Raw genomic sequence first — 16,649 nt, 5'->3', positions numbered from 1 at the left:
TAGCCTGGTGGTGGGTATTGAGGAGGGCACATTCTGCATGGAGCACTGGGTGTTATGCACAAACAATGAATCATGGAACACTTCATCTAAAACTAATGATGTAATGTATGGGGATTAACATAAGAATTAAAAAAAAAAAAGAATAGAATAGGATAGGATAGAGAATACATCACAATAAAGTACCTCAGAAGTAGGAAGGTAAATGATTGTTTTGAAAAAGTATTTTAATTTTTCTCTGTGTGCACATGCATGCATATGCATTGTATGAACATAGCACGTGGTAGTGAAAAAAATGTATTTCAAACTATTTTACATACCAGTAAGTTTGAAAATTATCTCTATTAAGTGGAATTGCTGGAATAAACCTGTATTCTCAACTTTACAAGACAGTAGCAAAGTGTCAATAACAATTTAGATGCATACCAGCAGTGTATGAGAATTCCTATTTTCTCTAAATCCCCACAATTGACTGGTATTATCATATTTACCTTATGCCAACCTACACAGGATGAAATGGCATCCTGTTGTTTGAGTATCTATTTGCCTGATTACTAGTGAGGGTGAACATCTTTTCATGTTTTTACTGGCCAATTGGGTTTCCTACCCTTTCAACTGTGTGTCCATATCCTTTGATCAAATAGTATTACACTTGTTGGCCTTTTTTCTTTGACTTGTACATTATATTATATGCATGTGTATCTGTGTATCTCTCTCTATATAGATATAAATAGACATATATATTTATTTGCACCATACATCCAAACAAAGCAAACAAATTTGTTTACGGTGCTTTTTTTTTAAATAGAACTTTTATAACTTTAATACAGTGTAATTTACCAAATTTATCCTTATGAAGTTTTTTTGTGTTTTCCATAAGAAAACGTTCCTCGTTTTTATGTCACATAAAAATAGTTTTAAATTAGAACTAAATTCTAAGTTTTAGATTCTTACTTTTCACAGGTCATTATCTACAATTTATTTGTACGTGGTGTGAGACAGAGATCTAGGTTGAATTTTTTTTTTTTTAAAGATTTTATTTATTTGAAAGAGACAGACACAGTGAGAGAGGGAACACAAGCAGGGGGGGAGTGGGAGAGGGAGCCCGATGCGGGGCTCGATTCCAGGATCCTGGGATCATGACCTGAGCCAAAGGCAGACGCTTAACGACTGAGCCACCCAGGCGCCCCTCTAGTTTGAAGTTTTTAACCAACTGACAAAAGCACTAGTATAGCTACCATTTTTGACTGTATTAAGGTAAATTCCATATCAAATACAAATACAGGCAAAAAACTTTAAATGCAATTCTTGTCTGTTACTCTTTGTATCATAAAAATTGGAAACAATATTTAACAATAGGAACAGATAGTTTTTGTTTGGTGAAACATTATACAGTACTGAAAATGAGTTAAGTCACACCTGTGCCAAGGATATATCTCACAAATAAAGGATTAATAAAGAACGTTTTTAAAGGCATTGGCTGCCCTTTTCTTCCCAACATAGCCAAACTTTTTGAAAATAATATGATCTCTTTTTTCCTGATCCTGTAAATCTCAAATAACTTGAGCCTTTGTTTTCCATTACATCAGAGAAAAAGCTTTCACTAATGTAATGTAGCCAATATTGCAAAATCCAGTGGCTTTATTTTAGTCTTCTATCTTCCATTCAATTTGTCTTCCTTAACCATGCCTTCTTTCTTAAATAGCTGTCATTTCTTAGCTTTTGTGAACATTGCTCCAGTTTCCCTCCTACTTCTCTGCCCAATATATAAAGGTCTCTATTTGGTCATTGAATTTTGGAGTTACTCAAAAGTTGGTCCTAAGGCTTCTTTTATTCTCACTCTTGTACTTTCTGTCTAGACTTTTTTTTTTAATATTTTATTTTTAAATAATCTCAACACCCAACATGGGGCTCAAACTCACAACCCCGAGATCAAGAGTTGCATGCTCCACCAACTGAGCCAGCCAGTACCCCCCCCCCCACTCCCCCTTCCCGTCTAGGCTTTTTGGACCATACCCTTGGTGTCAGCTAACACCTATATGTGAAAGTCTTAAAAAATAGCTCCAAATCCATATATGTAATTCCAACCTTAACAGATCCACCTGAGACACAAACTGAGTATGTTTAAAACCAAACTCATGATATTCCCCCATGAACCTTGTTTAGGTAGTAAGCCTCCTAACTCCCTAGTGTTTACAATCTCAGGAGATGGCACCACCTTCCACTCAGGTGTACCAATCAGAAAACTAGCAGTCATTCTTTATACCCCATTCTTCAGCTGTATAGCCACGTATTATTTTTTGATTTTGCTTTTTTCAAAATGCAAATAGGAACATCTCACCCTTTGGGTAAAACCCTTCAGTGTCTCTCCATCATAATCAAAACTAGAATCCTTAATACAACACACAAGGTGTTACATGAACTGGTCTCTGCCTCCCTTTCTAGCCTTGTCTCATGGCACTCCCCCTTGCTTTATGGCATCTCACCACATTGGGTCTTTTTTATGTACGTAGCCCATGCTTCCTACTGTTATTAAGACCTCTGCATAAATTGCACTTCCAACCCACCCTCCATCCTCTCTCACTCCATTGTCTCATGACTTCTCCTTGCACTTTCAAGCGTCACTTCCTCAGGGACTATGCAGTCCAAACCAAAAACCAAAACCTTTACTTCAAGTTTATAAGTACATACCTCTGTTTTTACCATTTGGATTAATGTCTGTCTCTATCACTTAATCGTAATTCCATGACAGCAAGACAGAGTTCCTCCAGCACTCATCACAGTCACCACAGCGCTTAGTAAGGACTCAAATGTGTGCTGAAGAAATTATTTAGGATTATTCTCTCAAAGGTACACGTAATATGCACTATAGCCACTAGAGGCTGCCTTGCTTCTCTTTTTATTCCTCCAGAACAAACACTTGAACTGTGAAGATTCAGGATACTTAAAAAACAAAACAAAAACCAAACTTATATGCTTGAGTCATTTACTATACATAAAATTGCAGTGATTCCAAAATATCGTCCTTCACATACTACCTATTTTATTATTGCCAAGCACATGTATATTAAGCAATATTATTACCTAACATTTCTCTTTAAAGAGAATCACATTTTATTCAGATTTACTGAAGAAAATTTTGTCATGGATGAATCGTTTGGAAACCTCTCAAAATAAATGAAAAACTACTAAAAATCTTAAAAGACACATATCCATGTACCAATAAAAGTTATTTAGCTTATACCTGTGGAATGTTTACATGTATTGAAAAACAATTTAAAAATTAGATTATTTCTAAAATTTCACATCAACCAAAAATTTGCATTTAAAATGTTACCTGTGGTTATTTTAAGACTATTAAAGCCAAAAATTAGTTTTTAAGCCCTAAAATTTGAAGTATTTAAAAGAAAAAGCAATCTTTAATGTTTCATTGCTAAGATACAAAGTTCAATGACTATCCTCATTATCCAAACTTTAGCTGCAAAGACCTACATTAATGCAAATTTTGCTAAGTAGAAAATTTCCCAACCATATTAATAATTATTATAAGTAGAGATTAGCAATTATTAATATTCTAGTATGTGCTACTTCTTAAGCACTTTTATTGATAAGTAAACCTCAATGTACCGTGGAAAAGAAAAGTACTTACTGAGAAAATTGGCCAGTTGATTTGTCATGGGCTTGGAAGGTCATATAAATAAGTCCATGATTACAGGATACGAAGTAGAATCAGGAAACTAAAGATTTATATAGGAAGTCAATCATGGAAGCACTTCTACGTCTAACTTCTTACAACTCTCTGAGAAAATATATTTTAAATCTATTTTTTTTTTTTAAAGATTTTATTTATTTATTTGACAGAGAGAGAGAGACACCGAGAGAGGGAACACAAGCAGGGGGAGCAGGAGAGGGAGAAGCAGGCTTCCCGCTGAGCAGGGAGCCCAACGCGGGGCTCGATCCCAGGACGCTGGGTTCATGACCTGAGCCGAAGGCAGACGCTTAACCGACTGAGCCACCCAGGCACCCCTAAATCTATTTTCAACTTACATTTTAGAAATCAGACCCTAAATTAAAGATACTCCCTTTGTACCCTACTGACTTAATTGCTTTTTCCAGCTTTAGCTGTTGGATAGTTGATATTTGTCTTGTTTTATTTTTAAAAACATCTCAAATACTTTCAATATATACTAATATTGCACTATCTATAACTGACTATAATAACAACATTTATGATGTACTAGGTACCAGGCATTGTGACAAGCACATTCCTAACTCTGTGTACTTTCATTAATCCCCTTGACAGATAAATGTTAAGTGAGACTAAGAGAAGTTCAATAACTTAAGGTGTTACTGCAAATAATTGGTAGAATTGGAATATGAACTCTAGGCACTTCTACCAGACAAGGACAATCTTCAGGGACCCTAAGTGCAGGAGATTTCTAAAAATTCCATTACAGAGATGGAAATATTGTATATAAATAACCCATTTCCAATCATGCCCTTTCCATGCTATTCACTAATCCCTCCCATTTCTCCATTCCAGAAATTGATTCCATTTTCAATCTCTCTGGCAAACTAAACTACAGCAAGTATTAGCAATCCTTTTTGCTAATAAATAGTAACAGATACAGCATTGGCTATTTTGATACTATTTTCCTAAGATCGGGGATTTTTTTCATGTTTTTCTTCAATATATATACATCACAGAAAAATATTTAGAATTCGAACATTAGGAGCTAATATTCTATAAAAAAATATTTTGAATTCTTAGTACTACATTGTAAAAAAAAACTTTCCAGCAAAAACAAAAGAAAAAACCCAAAGCCTCATTCAAATGAAAATTTTAGTTTCCTGAGCCTGGGTAAACTGAAATTAAAGCCTACACTTAACTATTGGCATACTTTTACGTGTAAGCCAATAACCTGACCTATGGTTATATAAGAATGATCTATTTTTATTTTTCCACAGAGCTAAAGGAGATACTTTACTACTTCAGTGTAATATGTAACTCACCTGATAACAAAATTACTACTACCTATTTATTTTGGTGTTTACAGGGAGCTACAGAGAAAGAAAGGAAATTTAAAACCTTGCAAAAGCAGCAATTTATGTGTGAAGAAAATAGGTCTTAGAAATAGCATTCCAATACTGTTTGTTGACTAGAAACTAACATCCTCTTTACCACCTTGGACTGTAATCAAGGAATGACAAAAAAGATAAAGGTGGAACTTCCAAATTTAGTATACTTACTCTATGTGCTAACATTTGATAAAGGAAATTAAAACTGTGCAAAGCATCCAAGCTTTAAAATAAGTATGTTCCACAGTCAATATCTTGATTCCAGCCTAAATGGCCAAGTCAGAAAGACTGGAAGGCTAATGGGAGAAGAATGGCTTTGCACCTAAGAAAACTGATTTTAAAGTTCCTTTGAATACTTATTAATGGAGTTGACTTGACCAAGTCGTTGAATGTTTCTAGGCTTAAGTTTGCATTCTCTCTCTACTGATGAGGCTGCATTTGATATTCTGAAGGGTCCCTGCTGTGCAAACTGTGTTTTAAATCCTAAGTGCTCATTCAGGGTATCTAGCCACAAATCCAACGACATCCAAAACTCAAGAGTTCTGTCTGGTTACTTCCTCCACCTCCCACACCCCAGCACACCCCGCCCTATTATAGCACTAACTCAGTGGCTAAAAGGCTGTCTTCCAGAAGTTCAAGCAGACGGTGTTGTCGCCAGGCCTCCGGAGCGAGCAGGCACTTGGCTGGGAAGGGAAGAGAAAGGAAGTCAAATTCTAACTAGTGCCCTGGGCACCTGCTACACGTGCGAAGACAGTATCACCAACTGGCAGCAAACAACAAGAAAAAGTGAAAAGTGCTAAGGAAGCAGCGCGCCCGCGGGCGTGAGGCCAGTTTTGGTGCCACCGCACCTCTGCGCTCTGGTCCCCGGGCTTTACCTGGGGCTTTTCCGGGTCAGGCGTTATCTCGGGAATGAGGCCTCCTCAGCGCAAAGGCAGGCTGCAGCTCTCCGGCAGAGCTCCCCTCTGACCCCTGAAAGGAGAGCCAAGAGAACGTTCCCGAGCCACCGTCATAACTGCCTCTCAACTGTGGAACGCCCCCGAAACCTACCTGCCGGGTGACTGCTCTCGCGATAATTCTAGAGCCAGTCCTCTGTAACTCCAGCCCCTCCCTCCCCCTCCGGCCAATCAAACAGGAGTGGGGGCGGGGTTTTTCCTTTGAGCGGGGAGCGGGGCTTTCAATATTCGCTCTCTGGTGTTGAGAACGGGCGGGGCTGGGGCGGGGCTGGGGCGGAGAGAGGGGCAGGACTCGCACGCTTTCTCGCGAGACTGAGACCAGGAAGACGCCTGCAAAGCCCCGCTGCTGGTGCAGCAGTGGCTGAGGTAGCGGGTGCTGTTGCATCCGGACATTCTGCCTCCGAGCCTACTCCCGGTCTCTGGGTGGGGAGGTGAGACGTGACCAGGCCAGGGTTCTGGAGGTGCGCAGTGCCCGTTGAGGCTTAGGGGGAATCCAGGCTGCGGCCTGTCAGAGCTAGTCAGGGAGGCGCCCACAGTCCTGACAGGATAAGATGGCGGCGATGGCGCCTGGAGGTAGTGGCAGTGGTGGCGGCGGTGTGAATCCATTCCTCAGCGATTCGGACGAGGACGACGACGAAGTAGCGGCGACTGAGGAGCGGCGGGCAGGACTTCGACTGGGTTCCGGGAGCGGCCTAGATCCTGGCTCTGCGGACTCGCTATCGCCCCAAGATCCCGTGGCCTTAGGGAGCAGTGCGCGGCCAGGGCTCCCTGGGGAGGCGTCGGCGGCTGCGGTGGCACTGGGGGGCTGTGGGGAGACCCCTGCCCGATTGTCAATTGATGCGATCGCGGCTCAGCTGTTGCGCGATCAATACTTGCTGACCGCCCTGGAGCTGCACACCGAGCTGTTAGAGAGCGGCCGCGAACTGCCTCGGCTGCGCGACTACTTCTCCAATCCAGGCAACTTCGAAAGGCAGAGTGGGACCCCGCCGGGGATGGGGGCGCCGGGGATTCCTGGAGCAGCTGGCGTTGGAGGCGCAGGAGGTCGGGAACCGAGTACGACGTCTGGCGGGGGACAGCTCAGTAAGTGAACGCAGCCTGTCACTCCCGCAGGGTGGTTGGGATTGTCGGGGAGGGGGTATTTCTGGGCAGGTAGTGAGTATTAGAAACATTTTAGAGAGAGAGAGAGTTGGGGGGGTAAGTCTTTTGCGGTGGAAGCAAAAGGATCTGGCAGCGACTGTTCTCTGTGTGTGCCTACAACCTTTAGCTGGCCTTCGACTTGCTCCTGGTTCCTCTATTGGCTTCGGTATCTAAAAAATATCCAGTTTCCAGTTCGCCGACTGTAGAAGGCTCCTTGCAAACTGGCTTATCGCTTAATCGTTTTTCTTTTTCCTCCAATCTCCTGGATAGCCTCTACCAGGAAATAGTGTTTCTTAAATTGCTTGCAGTAATTTCTTGACTCAGTCAAGAGGGAGAAAAGAATAGAAAATGTTCTCTCTGCACAGTCAGATCCCCTAAAATCCTTTTTCTTTGGAATGACTTTCTCACTCAAAAATTCGGTTTTCTGCTGACCAAAATGTGTTGTGTTTAAGTAAAGTCAGTTTAATTCCATTCCGATGCCTTAATTGCAAGAAGTTTCCAAAATGACAAAATCTAAGAAGCAGGGTGGACAAGTTTTGCCTGTCGTCTATCTTGTGATCCCACTATCTCACAGGCTTTTTTTCTCTACGTAAGTTAGGAATTTACTTTTTTACCGTGTTATAATCATTCTTAGCAGTATAGAGTAATCGTTTACCCCATCCATCATATATTTATAAGTGTTTCTTTTGCCTTGAAAACATACTATCAAGGATGTATTCTGGATTCCCGTATCCTCTTTTGGGAGGCATCTTGGATTTTCCCTTACAAATAGTATGAGAAGGTTTAGTGTATCAGATGAGCCCAACTGGAATTTACTAACAAATGTTAAATGTACAATTTTCAATTGTAGTCTAATTGATTATTTTGTCTTTGTACTTTTGAATGGTGTCAGAGACTTCTGTTGCCAAATCTAGATGTAGTGCAAGTGCAAAGAGTACATTTTCTATCCAGGTAAATCCTAGGCAGATTTCCTCTTTGATACGGAATTTTCTCAGTAGGTATAACTTTCTTACTCAGTATGTAGGATAATCATCTTTTCAGGAAGAGATTTTCTCATTGCTGGACAGCCTAAATGTCACCTTTGTCAGTGCTTCCCACACTCCCCATGTTTAATTAGTTGCTTCTTTCTTTCTCTCTTTCTTTCTTTCTTCCCTTAGTTGCTTGTTTCATTGTGCTTTCATGTGTAAACTATAGTCGCTAATTGTTTTGTATTTGATTTGTTGACAATATCATTTTTCTCCATTAGATAGTCACTTCTTGAGGTACATCTTCCTATTCCTCACACTTTGTACAGACCCTGGCCAGTTGTTGAACATAATTTAATTGCATCTGCTATGTTTTTCTCCCATATTAATATAATGAAATAGGTTATTCCTTACTTCATGACTTTATTCTATTTGAAAGAATTTCTTCACCACCTTATTACAGTTTGATATCACTGTTCATACTGAAAATTTCTCATTAAAACTTTTTGTATATAGAAATAGTTATGGGGCGCCTGGGTGGGTCGATTAGGCATCATACTCTCGGTTTAGGCTGCGGTGGGGGGGTGATTGCTGGTGGTGAGATCCGGCCCTGCATAGGGCTACCTGCTCAGCGGGGAGTCTGCTTAGGATTCTCTCTCCCTCTCTCTCTCCCCCCTTCCCCTGCACACGTGTGTGTGCATTCTCTCTCTCTCAAATAAATAAATCTTTTAAAATTTATTTAAAGTTCTAAATTCTAATAAAATTTAAAACTCTAAAATTTCATTCTCTCTCTCTCAAATAAATAAATCTTTTAAAAAAAGATATTTATATTTATAATTTAGACTCTAAGTAGCATTTTCAAGTTAATACAAAGGAAATGAGCAAAAGAGGAAAAAAAGTAAGTTATCTGTAATCTCACCGATGATATTTGCCTAACCTGTCTTTTCCATGCATATATTTTAAAAAGCAAACATTCAATTACACTATTTTATATAGCTTTATATTTTATATAGCTTATATTGTCAGGCACTATAATTTTTACCATCAACTTTGATGTAAGATTGCATACATAAAAGGCACGTATTTTAACATGTACAGTTTTGATGAGTTTTGAAAAACTAATCACTACTGCAGTTAAAATATAGAACATTTTTATTGTCCCCAGAATTTCATTTTTCTTTGCATTATATCCCCAGCCCCACCTTTAGACCTCCACTGATCACTATACAACAGAATTTTGCATCCTGGGCACTATCAAAATTTTGGGCCTGATAATTCTTTGTTGTGGTACTGCCCAGTCCATTCTAGAATGTTTAACAGCATCTCTGGCCTCTCTATCCACTAGCTGCTGGTAGCAAACATTCCTACCCCATCTCTCAAGTTGTGACAACCAAAAATGTCTCCAACATTGTCTAAGTTAAGAACCACTTCTAGGGGCGCCTGGGTGGCTCAGTCGTTAAGTGTCTGCCTTCATCTTGGGTCACGATCCCAGGGTCCTGGGATCGAGCCCCGCATCGGGCTTCCTGCTCAACAGCCTGCTTCTCCCTCCCCCACTCCCCCTGGTTGTGTTCCCTCTCTCGCTGTGTCTCTTTCTGTCAAATAAATAAATAAAATCTTAAAAAAAAAAAAGAACCACTTCTATACATAAGTTTTGCCTATTCTAAAATTTCATACAAATAGAATCATGGAGCATATATTCTTTTCTGTGTGGCTTCTTTTTGCGTGGACATATGTTTTCATTTCATTTGGGTAATACCCAGGAATATAATTGCTGGATCATATAGTTACTATATACTTAAGTTTATAAGAAACTGTCAAACTGTTTTCCACAGTGGTTGTACCATTTAAAATTCCCTGCACCAGTGTATGAGACTTCCACATCCCCTAAACACTTGGTATTTTCGGGCTTTTTATTTAACTCATCCTATGAGAGATTGGGGGTATCTCATTGTGGTTTTAATTTTCATTTTCCTGAGGACTAGTGATGCTGAACAACTTCTCCTGAGCTTTTTGCCACTAGTGTATCTTCTTTCATGAAATGGCTGTTAATGTCTTTAACCAAATATTAAAATTCTGTTTTATATATTCTGGACCCAAGTCCTTTATAGTGTTTTGCAAATGTTTTTCCCAGTATGGTTTGCTGTATTATTTTCTACATTTCTTCAAGTTCAGTTAATCAGTTTTTTTCTTTAATGATTCATGTTCTTTGTGTCCTGTATAAGAAGTATTTGCCAATCTTAAGGTTGCAGAAATTTTCTTCTATATATTCTTCTAGAAGTCTTAGGGTTTACCTTTTACCTTTAGGTTTGTGATGGCAAGACTGTATTTTAATTAAAGTTATAAAAAGAAGAAATATTTCTTAAATATTTTTTCTTTAAATGTGCACACATTTATAGCACAAACTTTAGTACAGCTTAAATACAAATGCATTGTATATTTCAAAATATCAGTGCCTGTGAATGTCTTAATCCAGTTAGAAAATAGATAAATGTTAAAATAAGTCTGTAAAACTGTGTTTATTAGTACCATGTTTTAAAGATTTTGACTAAGCTCCTGGTTGCACAAATTATATTTTAGGAATTCAGAGGATAAGTGTTTCTCTAGGATTGAGCTACAACCTGCTTTTTAATTCAAGTCTAGAGTTTTGATTGTTGCTAATTGGGTTATGATTTTATAATACTCAATAAGAGCTTCATGGTTAATTATAAACAGTATAAAGATTGATAGTATGGATTATCTAAACATTAAGTTATTTTTATTTCTTTTTGTGTATATGTTGATTGATATGTGTCTGATCTGAAAATTCTTAATACTTCAAAATAATATGTAACGAAAAGTAGTTTCTCTCTTTCATTGATGTCTAAAAACAATTTAATTTTGCAAGATTTACTGAATTATTTACCTAAAAGTTTGTTGACCTAGGTAAATAGTATGGTAGTGCTATTAAAATACTTTAAGAAGTCTTCATACTGTATTTAACCTTTTTTTCTTGACTGGAAGAGTAATCCATATTTATAAAACATGCAAATGGTAAAAGAATTACAGCTTTATAAGCTTGATGTTTTCAGTAGAAGAATTTTTTTTTTAAGATTTTATTTAGGTTTGGGGCGCCTGGGTGGCTCAGTTGGTTAAGCGACTGCCTTCGGCTCAGGTCATGATCCTGGAGTCCCGGGATCGAGTCCCACATCGGGCTCCCTGCTCAGCGGGGAGTCTGCTTCTCCCTCTGACCCTCCCCCCTCTCATGTGCTCTCTCTCTCTCTCATTCTCGCTCTCTCAAATAAATAAATAAATCTTTAAAAAAAAAAGATTTTATTTAGGTTTATTTAGAGAGAGCACGTGCGAGTGGGATGGGGGAGGGGAGGCAGAGGGAGAGAGAATCTCAAGCAGACTCCTCGCTGAGTTGAGCAGGGAGCCTGAAGGTGGGGTTCGAGATCAAGATGTAAGCCGAAATCAAGAGTTGGTCCATCAACCAACTGAGCCACCCGGTGCCCCAAAGATTTCTATTAACTAGAAAATTTACTTCTAGCAAATGCTCTAAGGGCGTTTCAGTGTTCGATAAATTGTAGCATCGTTGCAAGATTTCTCCTAGATCTACTTGGTGAACTAATTATATCTTTTAGACATACACACTATATATATACATTTTTTTTTCTCTGTATTTTTGCCAATTGGGCCAGAATAAACTTCCATTTAGTAATTGTTTTGCTTTTCAGTTAGATTGCAAGATAAAAATTGTGGCAATGTCACTGATTAACACTGAACAGATTGTGCTATCTTTGCCAGAGTAATGCTGGTTCCACTTAAGTCTTAAGTAGTTTCATAGAGGAGCCCAGTTTTTTCTTATAGTACAGACAGTAGGTGATCAAATGGGAAAGACAAGTAACTTAATGCCTTTCAGTGATGGATTTCTTTTATTCTGTATTTACCATGTCTTCAAGTTTTTATAAGGTAGCTTGTCAGGAGGCAGTCATTTATGAATGAATGTGATAATTTCACTTGTGAGCCTACAACCTTCATGAGTCACTTTCCTTCTTTTTTTTTTTTTAAAGATTTTATTTATTTATTTGACAGAGAGAGACACAGCAAGAGAGGGAACACAAGCAGGGGGAGTGGGAGAGAGAGAGAAGCAGGCTTCCCGCGGAGCAGGGAGCCCGATGTGGGGCTCGATCCCAGGACTCTGGGATCATGACCTGAGCTGAAGGCAGACGCTTAACGACTGAGCCACCCAGGTGCCCCGAGTCACTTTCCTTCTTTTTAAAATTTTCTGTTTCATGATCCTACCTGTCTTTTCTCAGAACTCACAAAGAGTACATATCTCATTGTACTCAGTGTTCTTTCTTCAGTATCACCAATGCTAAGACTATCACCAATGTCAAGATTTACAATCTTCCAGCATTCCCATCTCTTCCACTTTACAGAGTTGTTCCTCCCTTGTTAGGTTGAAATTGGGTTTAGTGCTTCCTCTGGCTTCTTAGAGAGAAGATATCAATAAAATATTTCTGAAATTTTTGGGTTCACTGCTTTTAGCTGAATGAGACTTTCTACTATTGTCTGGACCCTATACATCCCCAAATTTATCTGTTGCATAACTGTCATTTTTCTTGCCTATATCTGTTTAGTAGTTTCAAGATTATTATTAATTCTGATAAAAATTTAATCAGATATTGTCACTGGCTAGCATAGTGACTTGAATATAGTTGGTATTCAATATTTTATGTTGATCAATATATTAAGTTGTGTAATCAGGATTGTAGGAATCCAAAAGATGTTTAATGCAGGTCCTTGAGTTTATATTCTTGGTGAAGAGACAAGACCAACATATTGAAGAACTATAGAATAGTCTTCTGTGATACAGATAGTAGGGTAAGCATTCAGATATAGAAAAATTATTGTTGATTATGATAATGAAGTGGCCCTTGTGGAGAAAGTGAAATTTCGAATAAATAGTAACTTTATTATCTGGCCCTATTTAGACTCTTTATTGTGAGTGAGGAAAAGGAAAAGGAAGTGAGGGTAAAGAAAAGATAATATTTATTTTATATTTTGCCATATTTAAAACATCTGGTAATGTGCTTGCCATTATCTGGCTCTCCACTAAATAAAGTGATTCCATTTGGGTACTTGTAAAAATGCAGTGTGATGTTTCAAGCCATTGTGGTATTTTGGCTGAGAGGAAGCAAGATAGGGCTATTAATAGGGAAAACAGACCTTATATCTGTCAAAAATTAAAATTATGCTTTCTATTTGTCAAAAGGAAAGTTAGTGATCTTCAGAATGTATGCTTGTTTTTTTAAAAAACTTCGTTGAAAAAACTTTAGAATTTGTGTAATTTTCATTTTGTTTAGTATTTTTAGGTTAAAAACTAGGTTTGGTTAATTTGGTTAATTTTTTTATGGCTTATAACTATGCCCCCCTCCCCCCATGGTCTTATGATGAAAAACATTTATCTTTGTCTAAAAATACAGTTTTATATTTAAATTACAAATATCGGTTGAGGGGTGCCTGGGTGGCACAGTCAAATAAGTGTCCGACTTAGGTCGTGATCTCAGGGTCCTGATCTCAGGGTTGTGAGATGGAGCACTGCGTGGGGCTCCGTGCTGAGCATGGGGTCTGCTAAAGTTTCTCCCTCTCCCTCTGCCCCTCCCTGCCTTGGCTCTCTCTGTCTCTTTATAAAATAAATAAATAAATCTAAAACCAAAAACAAAACAAAACAAAACAAATATCAGTTGGGAAGGTCTTATATGTTAATAGCCTATTGTTTTTACTGGCTTTGACCTATAAATACTGTGATAAATTATGGTTTCTAAATTATTTATACTAAAAATATATTTGTTAGTATTTAAGTAAATAGTGTTTTGCTATTTGTTCATATTTTGAACACAGTGCCTCTTTGATTTGGGGGGATTTGCTTTAGTTTTATTTTATTTTGAATACTAAGTTATTTCTTCATATGTGTCTGGAATTTGTCTACCTCTTTTGATACCTTATATTGAATATCATGTATTAATTAAATTTGTAAAAATTAACTATAAAAAATCATTTTTTGCTTGCAAACTATTTATCTTACAAATATAAGGATTAATAACGAAACTATTTATTTATTTATTTATTAGAGAGCTAGCACGAGGGCGTGTGCAAGCAGCAGGGAAGGGGCAGAGGGAGAGGAAGAGAGAGAGAATCTTAAGCTGGCTCCACACCCAGCATAGAACCCCAGGGGGTCTCAGTCTTGGGACTCTGAGATCATGACCTGAGCCAAAATCAAGAGTCTGACGCTTAACCTACTGAGCCATCCAGGCAGTAGCTTTTTATTGCATTGTATGGGGTGTCCTGTAAATATTCTGTGTATGGAAGTAGAATTTGAAAAGGACCTAGCAACAGCCTTAAAGTTTCTAATTTTTCTAGTCAATAGTAGTTCTTTATTAAAGAACTATTGAAGAACTATTAAAATTTACAATCATGGTAAGAATCGAAACTTTTTTTTTCTGTCAGAGGGAGATGTGTGAGAGTAAGGAGAGTTAATCCAAGAATGTAAGGTGGAATGATGAGTTATGAATGTATCACCAAAATCTCTAGTCCATTTTATCATTGTTCTTAATGATGAATATTTGCATTTTGTGCCCTTTAATAAGTCATAATAGTAAGAATACTGATTTTTGTCTCCTCAACCTTTGAATATGATGTCCATATCAAAAAGATAGCCTGTATCAGTAGGTAATTTTTGAATCTGTGGTCTCACTGGACTCTTCCTAACAAATTTTTTATAAGCAATATTGTCTTCCGAGTATAGTTTTGATAAAAATAGATGTGTGACACAAAGGTGTAAAATGTGTACCCATGCATGGTGTCACACTCTTGAGAGTAATTTGGTGATATCATCAATCACATTTTAAAAATACATTTTCTTTAATCTCCTGTTCCATTTCTGTAATTTATTATAGACATACATGCTCGTTCGCATTAAAACAATTGAGCCAAGATTCTTAAAATATCATTTGTAAGTAAAGGTGTTAAAGATTGAAAACAACCTAAGGGCACCTGGGTAGCTCAGTCGGTTAAGCATTCCACTCTTGATTTTTTTTTTATTTTTTAAATTTTTTTTTTTTAAGTTATTCATCCATTTGACAGAGAGACAGCAAGAGAGGGAACACAAGCAGGTGGAGTGGGAGAGGGAGAAGCAGGCTTCCTGCTGAGCAGGGAGCCCGACGTGGGGCTCGATCCCAGGACCCTGGGATCATGACCTAAGCCGAAGGCAGATGCTTAACGACCGAGGCACCCAGGCACCCCTTGATTTTTTTTTTTTTTTTTTTAGATCAGGTCAGAAATAACATAGAAAATATGATGACACTACTTTGAGTGAGCAATCTTACCTACCTACAACAGGACCAACTGGTTGCAAAAACAAATGAACATCATTTCTGATTGCTGGGAATTTTTGAAATACTGGGTGGGAAAATGTGGAAGAAAGCTACACCCATGATTGCAACTGTGGTCTCTTCCTCCTTGAGGTTTTAATTAGTCACGCTCCATGACTACACCAGAAACTTAGAGGTAACCATGCAGCAAAACTTCAAGACTGAAAAAGAGAGTACGGACAAATTCAGCCTTGTAAGATTATTTCATTCAGAAAAACAATTAGTGACTATATTTGGCTCTAATTTGAGGCTCAGTTGATCCTAGTCTATGGCCCAGATATCCTACAACCACATGTAGGACATGCATCCTGATTTAGATTAAGTGCTATGTAACATGGACATCTTGATGAAATTAAGTGATGCTTAGGTGGATTATTCACCTCTTAGTGTGGTGCTACAGTCTGTCACTTTGACTGTTTTTTCAATGGTTAGTTTTAGACTACCTGACCTGCCTTCTGCATTAAGGAGAGTGACCGATCATACACTAAAATGACCTAAGAATTCTTGCTGAGCTATTTTAAAGTTAACATAAAACAGTAGTTATGGTGTAATGGAAAGAATGCAGACTTTGAAGTTAGTGATCTGGGCTGGAATCTTAGTCCTGCCACTAAAGACATGATTTGTGGTAAAATATAAAAGGGCATACAAAGAAAGGTAAGCCCCTGTGCCTACCTCCCAATCAGCAATCCTCCTCTATGGCACCAATCATTGTTTAGACTCTTCTGTATGTATCCTTTTAAATTATGCTAGGCATATGCAAATTTCTCCCTTTTTGTACATAAATGGAAATATATACATACTGGCTGCATCCTAAATTATTCAATTTATAATATAACTTGGTGATCATTCCACATCAGCACATACCGACTATTCTGTTTTAATTAACCAATCTTTTGCTGTTGGATATTTAGGTCATTTTCAATCTTTTTTCTTTAAAGATTTCTCATTTATTTATTTAAAAGGGAGAGAGAACACGCAAGTGAGCAGGGGGAGGGGCAGAGGGAGAGGGAGAGAAGCAGACTTCCCGCTGAGCAGAAAGCCCAACTTGGCGCTTGATCCCAGAACCCTGAGATCATAACCTGAGTCCAAATCAAGAGTGGAGGGGT

General features: G+C 38.2%; 2 protein-coding genes across 19 annotated transcripts in view; one reads left to right on the top strand and one right to left on the bottom strand.

Moving 5' to 3' along the window:
• Window positions 1-6,131, bottom strand: part of PIGN (phosphatidylinositol glycan anchor biosynthesis class N) — a 112,292-nt gene extending 106,161 nt beyond the window's left edge. For 6 of the 10 annotated variants that reach the window (XM_081801082.1, XM_081801081.1, XM_081801089.1 and 3 more), the window contains exons 1-2: window positions 5,952-6,131; window positions 5,681-5,759 (exon numbers count right to left, since the gene is read on the bottom strand). The gene's annotated coding sequence lies outside the window, so the exon portion shown is untranslated. Of the gene's footprint in view, window positions 1-3,646; window positions 3,735-5,680; window positions 5,760-5,951 lie in introns of all 10 variants that reach the window. The other 4 variants (XM_081801083.1, XM_081801084.1, XM_081801085.1 and 1 more) reach the window with 2 other exon arrangements.
• A 211-nt stretch (window positions 6,132-6,342) lies between these two features.
• The window catches only part of RELCH (RAB11 binding and LisH domain, coiled-coil and HEAT repeat containing), a 110,002-nt gene continuing 99,695 nt past the window's right edge, over window positions 6,343-16,649 (top strand). For all 9 annotated transcript variants that reach the window (XR_014139559.1, XM_081801067.1, XM_081801066.1 and 6 more), the window contains exon 1: window positions 6,343-7,109. Coding sequence is in view for 8 of the 9 variants with exons in the window: in XM_081801067.1 (XP_081657193.1) it covers window positions 6,581-7,109 (529 nt within the window). In the remaining variant the exon portion in view is untranslated. The remainder of the gene's footprint in view (window positions 7,110-16,649) is intronic.

Source organism: Leptonychotes weddellii, chromosome 13, assembly GCF_054177405.1.
Source record: "Leptonychotes weddellii isolate Sample4059 chromosome 13, ASM5417740v2, whole genome shotgun sequence".
NCBI classification, from domain to species: Eukaryota; Metazoa; Chordata; class Mammalia; order Carnivora; family Phocidae; genus Leptonychotes; species Leptonychotes weddellii.
Note: the sequence above shows the minus strand (reverse complement) of the source record. Positions and strands in the feature narration are given on the sequence as shown.